Source organism: Antechinus flavipes, chromosome 4, assembly GCF_016432865.1.
Source record: "Antechinus flavipes isolate AdamAnt ecotype Samford, QLD, Australia chromosome 4, AdamAnt_v2, whole genome shotgun sequence".
NCBI lineage: Eukaryota > Metazoa > Chordata > Mammalia > Dasyuromorphia > Dasyuridae > Antechinus > Antechinus flavipes.
The window spans coordinates 131,994,188-132,011,459 of NC_067401.1; the positions used below are offsets into that span (position 1 = coordinate 131,994,188).

General features: G+C 40.5%; 1 protein-coding gene across 2 annotated transcripts in view; it reads left to right on the forward strand.

The window, feature by feature from the left end:
- Nucleotides 1-5,332: 5,332 nt before the first annotated feature.
- The window catches only part of LOC127560150 (keratin, type I cytoskeletal 14), a 29,375-nt gene continuing 17,435 nt past the window's right edge, over nt 5,333-17,272 (forward strand). Inside the window, exons 1-8 of one of the 2 annotated variants that reach the window (XM_051994502.1) lie at nt 5,333-5,945; nt 6,743-6,825; nt 6,994-7,150; nt 7,340-7,501; nt 7,595-7,720; nt 8,957-9,177; nt 9,294-9,343; nt 9,925-10,234. In XM_051994502.1, coding sequence (XP_051850462.1) covers nt 5,397-5,945; nt 6,743-6,825; nt 6,994-7,150; nt 7,340-7,501; nt 7,595-7,720; nt 8,957-9,177; nt 9,294-9,343; nt 9,925-10,010 — 1,434 coding nt within the window. In that variant the 5' untranslated portion in view covers nt 5,333-5,396 and the 3' untranslated portion in view covers nt 10,011-10,234. Of the gene's footprint in view, nt 5,946-6,742; nt 6,826-6,993; nt 7,151-7,339; nt 7,502-7,594; nt 7,721-8,956; nt 9,178-9,293; nt 9,344-9,924; nt 10,235-17,272 lie in introns of those variants that run through there. The other variant, XM_051994501.1, reaches the window with a different exon arrangement.

A 17,272-nucleotide genomic window follows, 5' to 3' on the forward strand; every position in this document is an offset into this window, starting at 1 on the left:
CTCTCAGGAGAGTGATGGCCTGGGACTAGGTTTTTCTAGTCCCACATTCTTATTTAGATGAAACCAAGCTAAACAAATAGCAAGAGTAAGATGAGAGGAGGAAATGAAGTCCCCAAAAGGTAGCTTAGGGAAATACATGTGAGGAGGGGAGAGGAGTATATTTGGCTTTAACATGGATTTGGAACACTGTAACTAGGACGGGGTAACTAGAGCTTTGTTCCATGAGACTGCATTTAGAAAACAAAGATTCCAAATGATGGTATTGTAATCCTAGAAACCCCAGAGTTTAGCATGGGATTAGTAAGAATAATTAGCTAAAATGAGAAGCTGCTAAATGGCCTAGGGGGAGCTCCTCCCTTTCCTTCAAATCAATTAGTCATTCAATTAATTAACACATTAATATAATACAGTTAAACAACACAAATAGCATTTATTAAACTCTCCTGGGAAGCTCCAAAAAAGAAACAGATCTACCTGCAGAAGCTTACATTCTAATTCCTCTTTTGCTTTGTGAATGTCTTTCCTGTTATTGGGAAGGAAAAGATGCATTGGATACATTTGTGACTTGGGTCCGTGGTTTGTCGTACTTTCCCTGGGTATTAAAGTTCTGCATTATGATTGATCTCTATCTATAAAAGCCTAAAAGTCTTTGTAGCATTAGCTTGTAATCATTCCTTTTATCCTCTTTCCCCTTTTTGAATTAAAAAAGAGAACCCCAAGGAGATATTAAGGGCAATCATTTTGATTCAGAAAGGATGTCATTACCCATAGAGATCTGTGGGACTGAAAGAACCCCTGCTGCCCATTTTTTTCCTCATCAAGACATGAGACAGTGGCAGGTGTGGCTTGGCAAGGCAAGAGAGTAGTTAGTTGTACATTCTATGTCTTCCTTCCAGCAGCTTCAGGAAACAGCCAGATTTCTCTTTTCTGCTTATGGAGGTTAAAATCTTTTCTTATTGACTCACTGAGTAGTGAGCAGCCCTAGTGAGGGAACCAGTGACTAAGGCTTCCCCCATCAGCATTAAGATCCTTTTCTCCAGCTCTGTTTACTTCTCTTGGCTCTAGGACCAAGGTCAGAAATAGCAGTTCTGTATTTCTTGTCTTCCACATAGTTCTACTTTCCTCAATTCAATTCAGTTTAGTTAATTCAATTCAATTCAATTCCACAAACATGATAAAACTCTAAAAAGCTCTATAATTAAGTCATGGAGATATAAATCAAGTACTATTATTATCCCTATTTTACAGATGAGGAAACTGTAAAACAGGATTTGAACTCAAGTCTTCCTGGTTCATAACTCTGGTCCTCTATTCACTATATCACCTAGCTGCCAGTAATAGGTTGATTTAGAACTGTAAGAAATATTTAAAGTCATGAAGTCTAAATCTATCATTTTGTAGATGACAATAAAGCAAATATAGATTAAGTGACTTGCCCAGGGTCACACTGCTAGTAAATACATCAGAGAGGATTTGAATTCATATCTTTCTGACTCTAGGTCCAGCACTCTATCACTTAGGTACCACCTCGGTGTCTCAAGAGCTCTGTTCTTGTCTATGTAGATATCAGTCAGTGGGACTTGGTTGCTTACTTTCATCATTGAAAGGCTGAAGAAGGGTTAACCAGCTGGGAGGCTATTATAATAATCCAGAATAGAGGGGATGGTTTCTGAACTAAGCTGGAGATCTCATAAAAGAAGAAAAAGAAGCAAGCATTTATTAAACACCTAGTGCATACCAGGCACTGTGTTAAGCACTTTTCATTTGATCTTTGTAACCACCTTGGGAGATAGGTGCTATTATTATCTCCATTTTACAATCAAGGACACTGAGGCAGATAAAGGTTAAGCTTAGGGTCACCCAGCTGATAAATGTCTTAGGCTGGATTTGACTCAGAGAGGAACAAATAGATCTAGAGATGATATGGAGTTAAACTTGATAGAACTTGACATCTGTTTGGATATAGAAGATGAAAGAAAGGAAAGGATGGAAGATAATAGAGATCTTGAGTATAGCTGATTGGAAGGATAAAGATATAATCATCAAAATAAGACTTCTTTTCCCCTCTGGATCATTCCTCAGGTTGTCTGGGTTTTGAAAGGACCAATAACCTCATCAATTCAGCTGGGTTGAATTTTTATCCAAAAAGAAGGAAGGCAGGCTCTGGAGAGGACTCTACTGTTCACAAATTAGGTATCAGTACTCTGGGGCTCACTGACATGCCAAAATCAAAGTGGCTGGGGCATTAGTGGAGAGGGGAGAGAAAGAGAGAAGAAGGAAGAATTGGGAGGGGAGAGGGAGAAAGAGATTGTAAAACATGGAGAAAGAGGGCTGGAGAAGAATGGGCAGAATCTGTAACGGATGAATGAATGAAGTATTAATTTATATGTTTACTATGTGCAAAGCACTGTGTTAAGTATCATCAGAAACTCCCAAACAGAAAAGTTTCTTTTCTCAAGAAGTTCACATTCTAATGGGGGAAAGTTCCCCTATACGTCAGAGGGGAAAAGTTCCATAGTCCTTCAAGTGCGCAGTGGCAAAACAAATATTAATGCCTCTTGTTTAAGATCATTTCCACTATTAAAATCTTATCAGTTTCTGATATTGAACCAAGGACCAGTGACAAGTGCATTCTTTTCAGAGTCTTCTGTGGCTACAGCCACTTCCCCAGCAGCATAGGGTTTGTACGCATGGTGTAAATTCTAGGAAGGTTATGTGTGAGTAGAATAAGCTGATAGCCTGTGGGGGTGTGTGTGTGATGGGGAGTGCCTCGGTTACTCCTCCTTTACGAGGTAAGTACAAGTAGTTTTAGCTGGTTATAACAAAACCCTGGATCCTTGAAGTGCTGAGATGGGGGAATTTCTAATTGCACCTTTCTTGGCAACTTTCCTGTGCTGAGCTCAGGCAGAATCAGCTCTCTCATAACATTGTCCTCCTGCTCAGACCTTCAGTGAATACACCAAAAATATGATTATTTGGTCAGTTAATGGATTTCAACTTTCATCAGAAGCATTTTTACTGGGACCCCATCACCTTCCAGCCTTTCAATGCTGTCAGTAAACATCTTTTTTTTTTTTTCCTTTTCTTTTTTTTTTAAATTAAAGCTTTTCATTTTCAAAACATATGCATAGATAATTTTTCAACAGTGACTTCTATAAAACCTTGTGTTCCAAATTTTCCCTTCCTTCCCCCTACCCTTTCCCCTAGATGGCAAGCAATCCATTATATGTTAAACATGTTAAAATATATGTTAAATCCAATATATGTATACATATTTATATAAATATCTTACTACATAAGAAAAATTAGGAAAGAATTTTTCCTTTTTTTTCAAAAAGGAAAAAAATGAGAAAGAAAACAAAATGCAAGCAAACAACAACAAAAAGAGTGAAAATGCTATGTTGTGAACCACACTCAGTTCCCACAGTCCTCTCTCTGGGTGCAGATGGCTTTCTTCATCATAAGGTCATTAGAACTGGCTTCACTCATCTCATTGTTAGAAAGAGCCACATCCATCAGAACTGATCATCGTATAATCTTGTTGTTGCTGTGTATAATGATCTCCTGGCTCTGTCAGTTAGCATCTTGATGGGAACGAATAGCTTTCTGAGTGTCAAAGGATTTGGTACCAGAGGTACATATAAGAGATGCCTGGTCCTTGAATTGATAATCTAATTGGGGAGACAGTAAAATAGTTTACAAAGACTATAGTATCTTTGATCTAGAAGGAGGACCTTGGAGATTCTAGCATCTAATTTCATTCTGCAGAGTAAAAAAATAAATCTTCTCCACCACTCTTCCTCTCCCCCTCCTCCCCAAAGTAACTTACTCAGATTCACAAAGTGAATTAGTGACAACCCTAATGAATCCAAGTTTTCCACTAAATTACAACTGTCATATTCTTAGAAAGAAGGGAAGAAGGAAAATATGCTTTTATCAAATGCATATCCCAGGCATCATGCTAAACACCGCTAAAATTAATTGAAAAGTTACAATCCCCATCTTCAAGGAGTTTACATTTTAATGAGGGAAGACAATACACACTGGGAAGCCTTGGGTACATGCCTTTTAGCTTAAGCTGACTCTGTAATGGATTAGAAACCTCACAGAACTGTTTTTAAAAAATGGACTCTTGATCTTTTTTGCATTTTTGACCCTTGGCAGTCCAGTGACATTAATGGACCCCTTCTCAGGAAAATGTTTCCAAATGCATAGGATCAAATAAATAAGATTACAAAGGAAAAGAGTTATATCAAAGAAACAGTGATCAAAATATTTTCAAAAACTTAAATTCAAGAATCTCCTAAAATATTTCAATGGACTCCTTGGGGTTTGAATCTCCCTCTCTCCCTTTTAGAAGTATAAAATTTCTTGGAGATCTTTTAGGCTTTTTTTTTTTTTTTTTGCCATAGAGAACCAGAGTAAAGGAGCTATTAGAGTGGCTTAAGATTAATGTAAGAGAGCTTCTTGGTAGAGCTCAGTTTTTGAGCCCCAAATGGCAGAATCTCTGGGAGATTTGGTTATGGATGGACGAAGAGTGGGTTGGAATTAATTCAAGAGGGCATCTGGTAGTTTCTGAATTCAGAATAAGGTATGGGGAGATGTGGATAAAGGTAGGCAAAAAAGGGGGGACATTGTATAGAATGAGGATCTGAGGAACATGGGATGGAGGCTTGTGTAAGAATATAGAAATGAGAGTCAGTAGAACAGGAACTACTTTCTTTACCAGAATGGGGACTCTGTGATGGGAAGTGGGTGAGATAGAGAAGGTAGTTAGTGAATGCATCCTCATGGTCAGGATCCAGTGGGGTAGAGGGACCATTGTTAGGCTTCAGTATAGGACTGGCACTGAGGGGACAGAAACAGCAGAGAGATGGCCCCAGGATGGAGTTGATGAAGCTATCAATCCTTCCCCATGGGCTCATATCAATTCAAATAGAAACTAAAGGGACGGGAAATGAGCTCTAATGGGAGCTGACTCATAGCCAGAGGACGCCATCTGCCACAATGGAGTCTGGGGAGGGGAGGACAGTTTCCCTGTTTCTCAGCCTGGGGCCGCGGAAAACTAGAGCTGTGAGCCTGAGTCAGGGAGGACTCTGTGTTTCTGTTGCTTTTTCTTTCTCCGTCCTAATGCTACCCTTAGCTGGTGGGAGTTACTGAGTGGAAAACATGGCCAACCTGGGAGTAGACCTAGGAGGTGAATAATCTGGGAGCAGGGAGTTGCCTGAGACCTCAGGGGTGTTGAAATCCTCAAGGTAATGGGGAGTCAGCAAGAGCTGGCTCAGCCTCCCCAGTTGGGTATATAAAGGCTCTAGCAGCTGAAGACAGTACCATTCAACCTTTCCAACCCTCTCTGAGCTATCTGTCTCTCTGAACACCCGCTCTCTCTCGACACCATGACTACCTGCAGCAGACAGTTCACCTCTTCCAGTTCCATGAAGGGCTCCTGTGGCCTTGGCGGTGGCTCCAGCCGTGTTTCCATCCTGGGTGGGGGCTCTTGCAGAGCTCCTAGTGCTTATGGGGGCTCAGGCTTTGGGGGCATGTCAGTGACAACTTCCCGCTTCTCCTCTGGAGGAGCCTGTGGCCTGGGAGGGGGCTATGGCGGGGGCTTCAGCAGCAGCAGCAGCTTCGGAGGAGCCCTAGGCAGTGGCTTTGGTGGAGGCTATGGAGGTGGAGCTGGTTTTGGTGGGGGTCTGGGTGGGGGCCTGGGTGCTGGCTTTGGTGGTGGCTATGGTGGTATGGACGGCCTCCTGGCTGGCGGGGAGAAGGTGACCATGCAGAACCTCAATGACCGTCTGGCCAGCTACCTGGACAAGGTGAGGGCCCTGGAGGAGGCCAACACTGACCTGGAGGTGAAGATCCGGGACTGGTACCAGAGGCAGAGGCCAACTGAGGACAAGGACTACAGCCCCTACTTCAGGACTATTGAGGAGCTCAAGAACAAGGTAGGTTTCACCTGGTACTCCTTTCTATTCTAACTAATCTCAGCTCTGGGATCTGGAGTGGAGCTGAACATAAATGGACAAAGTAGGAAACCATAAGAGATGATAGGTTCATCAATTTAGAGGCAAAAGAGTCCTCAGTAGCCACTTTTTCAGATGGGGAAACTGAGGCCCAGAAAAATAAAGTAACATGCCCTGAAGAGTAAAGTGGCAGAACTGAGATTTGAACACAGAACCTCTCATTTTGTATCCAGTTCTTGCAATTATCTTGTCTTGACTTCCAAGTAGGGGATAATAAATAACCTGGCCGCTGTGAACACTAGGAATTGTACCTTTTCCCAGTGGGAAGGAAGATCTCTGCCAGTCATAGGATCATAGATTTAGAACTGAAATGGACTAGAGGCCAGCTAGTATAAACCCTTTATTTTACAGATGACCCTGGGAAAGTCATTTCTCAAGTTTTCATCTTAAAATTATGGCGGGGGGGCGGTGTTTGAATCTAGATTTTCTTGATGTCAAGTTCCACTTACTATACCTATGCTTAAATGATAAGTAAGCTGCAAGAAAGGTGGGAAGGGGAGGACGTGTGTTGATTAAGCCTCTCAGGACATCTCTAGTTATCCTGAAATAGCCTAGCCTCAAGCATTTCTTGATCTAGAGGGGATTGTACCCTAACTCTTCCTGAATTTTCAGTATGTAGCCAAATAGATCTTTCCTGAGTTTGGGATGGGAGGTCAGCAGAGGAGACGGGTGGATCTCGAAGCTGACCGTGTCTTGCTGGGTTATTTTCTCCTACTTAGATCCTAATAGCTACAACTGATAATGCTCAGACTGTGCTGCAGATTGACAATGCTAGACTGGCTGCTGATGACTTCAGAAACAAGTGAGTAGAAGATGACAGTCAATAGAGTTAATGTATCTGGGAGAACACAGGTCGGGTGGTAAGAGATGATGGCTCCTGCAATATCTAAAACTAGGGATGGACAGAGAACAGAAGGAGCTGGACACAGCGTGAATGACCCTTACTGATTATCCCTCATCTCCCTTTCAGGTATGAACATGAGTTGGCCCTGAGACAGACTGTGGAGGCTGACATTAATGGCCTGCGCAGGGTCCTGGATGAGTTGACTCTTGCCAGGACTGATCTGGAAATGCAGATTGAAAGCTTGAAGGAAGAATTGGTCTACCTGAAGAAGAACCATGAAGAGGTGAGGTCTCTGGGTCTCTGGCCAAGGGTTGGAGTATGGGGACTCAGGGAAGATCTTTCCTTGAGGAGAATCAGCTTCGGTGGGTGTGGGAGTTGTGGGGAAAGGGAGAAGATTCAGTTAACAGCCAAGAAAGAAGGGGAGCCTGGCTGCCCCCATGACACAAGTAATGGAGCCTCTCATCATCTCTAGGAGATGAACGCCCTCCGGGGCCAGACCGGTGGTGATGTCTCTGTGGAGATGGATGCTGCCCCTGGCATCAACCTCAGCCAAGTGCTGTCCGACATGCGTGATCAGTACGAGCAAATAGCAGAGAAGAATCGCCGGGATGCTGAGGCCTGGTTCTTGAGCAAGGTGAGTGTCCATAGTTCTTGAGCCCTCCGGGGAGAGAATGAGCCCCCTTCAAAAGCTCCCCCCTCAAACATGCCCATTTTCTTCCTATTGCAGACAGAGGAGCTCAACCGGGAAGTAGCCTCCAACAGCGAACTGGTCCAGAGCAGCAAGACTGAAATCTCTGAACTGCGCCGAACCCTTCAGGGACTGGAGATTGAACTGCAATCCCAGCTCAGCATGGTAGGTGAGCCAGGGTTCCCATCATAGGTCATTTAAGAGATTATCTACCCCCACTCAGAGCTTAACTTGGTAGAGGAAGAAACAAACTCAGATGGGTACAACCCTCTTTGGAAGTGATGGGGGGGCTCATTTTGATTCACATCAACTCAAACATTCTTCAAATGTCAGTTGCTGTGCTAGGCAATGGGTATAGAAAGATAGGAAACAAAAACAATTCTTTCTCTCAAGGTAGTTATGGGAGAAATCTTATCTAAATATACTACCCAAGCCTCAAAGGAAGTGTCTTGTTTCTGGTAGTAAATAGATCTTCTGATACCAAATTCTGTACTCATGTAGTAAGTGCTTGATAAGTATTTTTTCATTCATTCATTCATCCTCCAACATCCATCTGTTCATTCATTCATCCTTCTGGATTCTTTCCTTTCCTTTCCTTCTTTCCTCCCTCTATCCCTCCTTCCTTCCTTTTTTCTTCCTTCTTTCTTTCCTTCTTTTCTTCCTTCCTTAAGGTACAAGAAAGATGGGAAGGAGAGGAAGTATGTTGCTTCAGCCTCTCAGAACATCTTTAGTTATCTTGAAATAGCCTAACCTTGAGCTTCCTTCTCTCTCTACCTCTTTCTTTTTTTCTCTCTTTCCCTCCCTCTTTCTTTCCCTCTCTTTCTCCTTCTCTCCCTTCCTTCCTCCCTTCCTTCCTTTCTCTCTCCTTCCTTCTTTCCTTCTTTCTTTCCTTCCTTCCTTCTTCCTTCCTTCTTTCCTTCCTTCCTTCCTTCCTTCCTCCCTCCCTCCTTCCCTCCCTCCCTTTCTCCCTCCCTCCCTTTCTTCCTTCCTTCTTTCCTCCCTTCCTCCCTCCCTCCCTCCCTCCTTCCTTCCTTTTTTCCTTCCTTCTTCCATTCTTCCCTCCTTTCCTTCCTTCCTTTTTCTATCATCATATTACTTAGTTTTCTATCTTCATCACAGCCATTTTCAATAATACTGACAATATCCTCAGATATTTTTTGCTTATTTAATTTTATTTTTATAATGCTGCTAAAAGAGCAGGGTAAACATTGTTAGCTCCGTTTTAAAGATGGTGAAAAAAACTAAGACCTAGAGGAGTGAGGTCATTTACTCCAGATCACACAGCCAATTGGTGGCTGAACCGAGTTGGGACTAGAATCAGTAGTGTGGTCTCTGGATTCCTGGAAGGGTGACCCCACTGTTGCTGAATTCCTTGTCTTCTTTCCTCTCTCCCCCTCTCAGAAAGCCTCCTTGGAAAACAACCTGGAAGAAACCAAAGGCCGCTACTGTCTCCAGCTGTCCCAGATCCAGGGGCTCATTGGCAGCGTTGAGGAGCAGCTAGCTCAGCTCCGGTGTGAGATGGAACAACAGAGCCAGGAGTATAAGATCCTCCTGGACGTGAAGACCCGGTTGGAGCAGGAGATTGCCACTTACCGGCGCTTGCTGGAGGGAGAGGATGCCCAGTGAGTGGTCCAGTCCCTCTCAACTTGATCTCCTTGCTCCCCCCCCTGCAATATAGGCTAAATTACCTTTATTCATGATGCCTTATTCTAACACATACTTTTCCCTTTGCTTTCAGTCTTTCTTCCCAGTACACATCTGGCCAGTCCTCCCACACCTCTCAGGAAGGTAAGGTTCTCTGGGTTTTATCTGCACATCTGGATTTCCCTCTTAAAGTCCATTGACTTCTAGGAAATCTAAGCTGGAAGGGTCCTTAGAGGTCAGGGATTCTTATTCTTTAATTGTGCTATAGATCCCTTGGGCAGTCTGGTGAAACCTACTACTTCCTCCTCAGAATAATGCATAAAATTAAAAGCATAAAATACTGAAGATATCAAATAAAACCAGTTATATCAAAAAGTATTTATTAAAAAGGTTCATGGACCTCAGATGAAAAACTTCTGATTCTGGTCCAGTCTCTTTTACAAAAGAGGAAACTGAGTCTCAAAAAGGGCAGATCTGGGACTCAAACTGAATTCTCTTGACTGTAGGCCCAATTCTCTTTCCCCTTCTATCCTTCTCTCTCATTTTATGGAGGAGAAAACAGGCCCAGATGAGGGAGTCTGAGCCTCTGAGGAAGGTTTATAAATCTGTCCTTCAGTTTATTTGGCAAGAGAGAAGGGAGCCCTGCATGACATTTTCCCTCCAGCCCCTACTTCACTCCCGGCTTTATGGACTCCTCTCACTTTTTACCTTCTCCCTCACTGCAGGGCACTCTGGCCGCCAGATCCGTCCCATCCTCAAGGAACAGACTGTGACCACCACCCACAGCCAAAGCCAGCGCTCCAAGCACTAATCTGTGCTCCCTGCCATAGCTGGACTGCAGGCTTAGTCTCCTGTCCTTCCTCCTGGCCCAGCTAGCCACTGTCCCTCCTGATGGTGGAAAGAGTTGGTTTTCAGGTTCACGGCCTGGGGACTTCTGCTGCTTTATTGCATTCCCGACTTTTCCAGAGTATATCCCAATCCCTTCCTCCTGTAGATTCCTAATAAAGCTGGCTTTCTGGTTATTGCAAACTTCAATTTGGTTTTCATTATTGAGAATGGGAGGGAGGGATGGTGGGCAAAGGTCAGCTTATATCAGTTTGGTCAGCTGTTGGTACAGTTGAAGTCAGGAAGAGACATCTTCCTGAATTCAAATCTGGGCTCCGACACTAGTATGATTCTGGGCAAGACTTAACCATGTTTGCCTCAATTCCTTATCTGTAAAATGAGCTGGAGAAGGAAATGGCAAACCATTCTAGTGTCTCTGCCAAGGAAACCCCAGATGGGGCCACAAAGAGCCAAACATGACTGAACAATAGCAATCTGATCACTCAGTGTTTATTGGTGGGAAGAAGTTGTATGGATGAACCCAATGGCCATCACCTTTGGGCAGAACTATCCCTAGTAGGGGTGGTAGTTCATTTCTGGGGCAAAATAACTACCTGTGAGAGGGGGAGGGAAACTCACCAAGGTGGGAGTGACCTTTGGGAGGACATCAGAAGGGGACATGATTTCTGCTCTGATGATGATGATGATGATGATGATGATGATGATGTGTGTATTATGGACTAATACCAGATAGGAGCCTGTTCCTTCCTTTCTACTACTGTCTCCCTGAAACAAACCTCAGGGTTCCTTAAAGCAGAGATCTCAGGAAAATTAATCCTACCTTAGTGGTCTTAGCTTTGAAATAAAGGGTAAAATAGCAGAGTTAGTGAATGTTAAAGCTAGAAAGGATTTCTGAGCAAATCTAGACCCATGTCCACTTTTTTTTTTCTTTTTAAACATATGCAAATAAGACCTAGAAAAGGCATAGGATTATAGAATTTAGAGTGGGGAGTGACCTTAGACAATAAGCATTCCAATTTTTCTGTGGGAAATTGAGGCCCAGAGAAAGGAGGTGACTTGTCAAACTCACACGAGTTACAAATGAGGGTGAGGTCTTCTGGGACTGACTCAGGCTTCCCCATTCTAAGGACCAGAACTGAGCAGGGAGAGGACTTTTCTCAGGTGTCGTACTCAGATTACAGCAAGACTGATCAGTCAATGATTCAGTTTGTACTCATTCCTCATTCTTTACTGAGTAGCTCCTTTGCACAGAAAACTATGTTCAGTGCTTGCAAAATACAAAGGAAAGAATAAATACAGCCCCCACCCTCTGAGAGTATCCAGTCTGGTGAGAAAGACACATCATCTTACTCTAGGGAGAGCCCAGTCTAATGAGAAAGATATTCATTTGTTTGTTCTAAATTTATTCAGTCATTCATTCAATAAATGTTTAACAAGTGTCCACTGCAAAGAGACAACTCTCCTAGGGGAGATACAAAGTTTAGCTAAGACCCTGTGCCTGATCTCAAAGAGCTTATAATCTAGTCAAAGGATAAGAGCATGTACAAATAGTTATAACACAAAAGGTCAGTATACAAAGCATATTGTGGAGATGAAATAGAAAAGTGACCATAATGATAAATATTAGATAAAAGGAAATTTACATATACCATTGTGAATGTGGGGAGACCACTCTGCAGGAGAGAACAACCACGTTATTTTAGGTATCTACGCGTTAAAGATCCTTAAGCTTATTTAATAGTTATATAAGTTTAAATGGGGTGGCTAGGTGGCCTAGTGGAGAGAGTTCAGGGTCTAGAGTCAGGAACAGTCATCTTCATGAGGTCAAATCCAGTCTCAGACCCTTACGAGCTGTGTGCCCCTGGGCAAGTCATTTAACCTTGTTTGCCTCAGTTTTCTCATATAAAAAATGAGCTGAAGAAGGAAATGGCAAACCACTACAGTATCTTTGCCAAGAAAATCTCAAATGGAGCTACATAGAATCATATACAATTGAAAAATGATTGAATAACACAAAAAATTTAATTGATTTTTATTATATTAAAGTGAAATTCACAATAAAATATTGTCTAAAATCCATTTTGGGCTGGGTTATGTTAAAGAAAAGGGAGCTAGAGGTGGGTTGGTTGAGATCACTGATAGTAACAGTGATTCTCCTCCTCCTCATCCTCCTTTTCTTCCCTCTCCTCCTCTTTTTCTTCTCCTCCTCTTTCTCTTCTCCATAATGAAAAATAGGAAAAATATGATAAATGGAAGTGATAAAAGCTGATTATGCAAAATATATTAAAAACAATCACAAAATTTTCATATAATTTTATAGAAATAAAAGTAAAATATTTTCAATAATCAGATTATCATTTGCAAATGGCCCAAAGGTACAGATTCTCTAAAAGAGGTGGCAAGATGTAATTAAATCTGAAGAGAGGATCATGGTTAAAAAGTGGAAGAAACAGAGAAAAATTTTTGACTGTACACAAGGAAAAATTTTCTAATAATTAGAGCTATATAGAAATACACTGGACTGCTTTGGGGAGTTAGTGAGTTCCCTGTCACTACTTGCATTAAATGGAGAAATTTTTTTGTTCAAGTATTGTTTGTACTAGAAAACCACTGAGCTCCCTTCCAATATAAGAATTCTGTGATTTTAGATCATGCTCCCAAAGAGATTACTTTGAAATGTGGGTAGACATAGAAGCCTCTATGATCAGGAGACTTTCTGATTAGCTAAGAGTGAGCCTTATAAGGCTTGTAAGATTATTGTAGGAATGAACTTGATGTAAAATGCCCAGGTAGGCCATTCTAAATTGGCTTAGAGAGTTTCTGGTATTTGATAAAAAGTATTTGGAAAATACCTTTTTATATTTTGGACCTGGGAGGGAGGCATAGAGACGATTGTGAATCAAACTAAATCTGAAGACCTAAAGTTATGTAGAATTCAATCTGAGACTGAGAGTATTCTGTTTGTCTGTTTGTCTGTCTATCTTTCTTTCTTTCTTTTTTTTTTTGCTGAAATTGGGGTTAAATATTTGCCCAGGGTCACACAGCTAGGAAGTGTTTATCTATTTTTCTGTAGTTTACCCTTGGATTTTTAGTGGGAAGGAAGGGATTTATTTGCCCTATCCCCTCCCTGGCAGCAACTATTGTGGTTACATAAACATATCAGTGAGTATGTGTTTTCCAAAAGAGTCTGTCTATCTTGTCTGTCTGTCTGTCTATCTATCTTTATCTTTCTATAGTTTACCCTTGGGTTTTTAATTGAAAATAAGGGATTTCTCTACCCTTTCCCCTCCCTGGCAGCAACTATTGTGGTTATGCAAACATATCAGTGAGAATGTGTTTTCCAAAAGAGTTTGAGATTGCATTACACTCAGCACCCTAGCTGCTCCATTTGTTTTGTAATCCTTCCCTTGAACGTAGGTGACTGAACATTGATCTTGAGTAACTTTGGTGGCTACTTCCTGAGCTCAAGAGGTCCAAAGTCATTGAGAGCTTCATGGGCTCCTTGGCCAGTGGGAGGTGCTTTCTGTAGCTTAAAGAAGATTTCTTTCTTTTCTTAAAGAAGATGACCACCGCGAGGGCAATGAGTTAAAAGAGTCTGACCAAAATATGCAGACTTCTGTTGCTGTTCAGGCAGCACATATCTGAGATCAATGTAAAACAATTGTTCACTAATTCAATAAGTTTACTGGAAGTCTTTTCTATCTTCCAGAATGAAGCAATAGTATAATAGGCTATAATAGACTCATCTTCCTGAGTTTAAATTTGGCTCAGACACTTACCATACACCTAGAGAGAGCACTGACCCTGAAGTCAGGAAGATCTGAGTGCCTCAGACACTAGTTGTGTGACCCTGAGCAAGTCACTTCACTCTGCCTCAGTTTCCTCATCTGTAAAATAAAATGGAAAAGGAAATGGCAAACTACTATAGTATCTCTGCCAAGAAAACCCCTCACCTTTGTGACCCCTCACAAAGAATTGGAAATGACTGAAATGAGCATTCTTCATATTTGAAGTATCTATCAATATACTCTCTTTTATCTTTTGTATTTAAGTATTTCTTTTCTGGTAGAGGAAATAAATAGCTACTCTATACCTGTTATTTATTACTCTGTATATATAGAAACTTTATGAGAAAGGAAATCTGTTAATTGTTTTTGGAGAGACCTAGCCATTAATTATAACTAAGTTCTATTTAAGAGTGTGATTCAGTGAATAGAGCACCTGAAGTCAGGAAGATCTGAGTTCAAATCTTGTCTCATATGCTTATTAGCTGTGTAATTCTGCCTTAATCCACTAGAGGAGAAAATGGCAAATCATTCCATTATCTTTGTCAAGAAAACCCCATGAAGAATTGGACATGTCTAAACATTGTTGTTCTTTGTCTTTTGTTCTTGAAGAGGACCATGACTTGGGTAATGAGGCAGGGCTAGGTAAAATCACCAGCTTCATTTTCTTCTCTGGAACCATCTGGGTCCAGTGGGAAGATATAGATCAGGACAACTGGAGGTGGTCCCAGGTGCAGGGAGAGACCTTGGTCTTTTCAAATCATGGTCTTTTCTAGTTTGTTTGAGGCAATGCTCATTTAGTGATTAAAGCTATATAAGAAATAGGGCAGGGAATAGTTTTTTTTTTAACCTAGTTAAAAAAAATCAATCTGGGAGGGGAAGACCTTTAGAGTTTCTGGCCAAAACAGAAACAATTGCTATTTTCACTTATACTCACTCTGAACCATCAGAACCCAAACAATGGCCAAATGAGGGTTGGGCTGGGACTTATTATTGATCAGTCAATGAGAGCCAGAGTGATTTGGGTTTAAGATATGGTCCTTAAAAAAAAGAAATCTAACTAGTAAACCCTAAGATATCTTTTGGGTTTAAGTGAAGAATATTTATATTTCTATGAGCAGAGCACCTGCAGGTAAGGGTATGATTTTCTAAAAACAACCAAAAAATTCTGTTTAAGAAATTTTCCCTGGGGCTTCAGGCTAAGAAAATAAGGAAGAATGGAATATGGTAAAAAATCTTATTCTCTTTTTTTGTGCTTCCCATCCCTCCTCTCAGAACTCAGTCCATGTAATTCCAGAGCTAGTGCCCTGGATGGAATACTCTCCATGAATGTTACAGGCATGGAGGAGAAGCAAAAGCGTGAAAATTACATTTGAGTAACAACATTTGGCCAGTTGGTCTAGAGTGTACAGTGTATGAGGGAGAGTAATGTATCATCAATTTGGAATACTGGTCTCTGAACCAGATTCTAAAGGACTTCAAATGTCAAATAGAGAAGCTTATATTTTATCTTAATGGCAACAGATGAATTTTTGTTACAGGTCCCCCCTCCACTTTTAAATTATGATTGGAGTGTGTGTGTGTGTGTGTGTGTGTGTGTTTGTAAGAAATGGAGCTAGAAGTAATTCTTACCTCATTCCCCCAAAAAAAGAAGAAAAGAAAAAAAGGACATTGAAATATTTTATACAGAGGGGTATTAAGTGAAGTTCAGAAGGCAGCCTAACCAAACAAGAGAGTTTTAAAAGGAATAGCTTGAATTTATTATATACTTAAAAACTTAAGTGTATGGAAAAGAGATTTATGGTTTCATATATAATGCAAGTTTTTTGTTTTATTTTACATATGGAAATGTCCATTTTGGGGCATTATGATTTTTTTTAATTATTTATTTTTATTTTTTTAAATGACATTTTATTTTTCCAGTAACATGTAACAATAGTTTTCAACATTCATTTTTGTAAGATTTTCAGTTCCAAATGTTTTCCCTCCCCCTTCCTCCATCACCCCTCCAGACAGCAGAAAATCTGATAAAGATTGCTCACATACAATTATTTTGAATATATTTCTATATTAGTCACATTGTGAAAAATAAAAATCAGAACAAAAAGAAAAAAAACATGAGAAAGAAAAAGCAAGCAAACAAATAAACAAAAATATGAAAATAGTATGAGTCTACATTCAGTCTCCAGTTCTTCCTCTAATTGCAGATGGCATTTCCCATCCCAACCAACAGGTTTTGTCTTGGATCACAATATTGTTGAGAAGTGCTAACTCTATCAGAGCTGATCATCACATTATCTTGCTGTTACTGTGTAAAATGTTCTGCTCACTTTACTCAGCATCAGTTCATGTAAATATTCCCAAGCTTTTCTGAAATCAGCTTGCTCATTTCTTATAGAACAATAGTGTTCCATTACATTCATATAACTTTATTTATCCAGCCATTCCTCAGTTGATAGGTACCCACTCAATTTCTAATTCCTAGTCACCAAAAAAAAAAAAAAGAGCTACTATAAACATTTTTGTACATGAGGGTCTTTTTCCCTCTTTTATTATCTCTTGGGGATACAGAACCAGTAGTGACACTGTTGGATCAAAGGAGAGGCACAGTTTTATTGCCCTTTGGATATAGTTCCAAATTACTCTGGAGAATGGCTGGATCAATTTACAACTCCACTAACAACCTTTAGTGTTTCATCTTTCCCATATCCCCTACAACATTTATCATTTTATTTTCCTGTCATTTTAAATGTGAGGTGGTACCTCAGAGTTGCTTTAATTTTGGGACATTAACAGTTCCAATGATCTTGTGATGAAGAGAACCATCTACCCCAGAGAAAGGACTGTGGGAACTGAATGTGGATCATTTCATAACATTCTCACTCTTTTTGTTGTTGTTCACTTGCATTTTGTTTTCTTACTCATTTACTTTACTTTTTGATCTGATTTTTTTGTGCAGCAAGATAATTGTATAAATATGTTTACAAATATTGGATTTAACATATATTTTAACATGTTTAACATATATTGGATTGCTTGCCATCTAGGGGAGGAGGTGGGAGGAAGGAGAGGAAAATTTGAAACTATACAAGGGTCAATGCTGAAAAATTATTCGTGCACATGTTTTGAAAATAAAATAAAAAATAATCTTGGGGCATTAAGTTTAGAAAAAAATATTTTTTTAAAGTGGTATGCAAATTTTAGGAATGATTGTATTTTGGAATCAACTTGATGACTACATGGAAGTTGGACTGGGAACAGAGTGAATAAATATAGGGAAAATAATTAGGAGTCTGGCCCTTCCTATGCAATTGAGCTATTTAATCTTGAGTCTCTTTCTAAGGTGTGGAATGTTTCTTTTAGATCTGAAAAATTCTCCTCTTTACTTTAATGCCTCCATCTTTTATCCCTTCCAATCTTCAACTCTGCTGAAGTTCAAGTG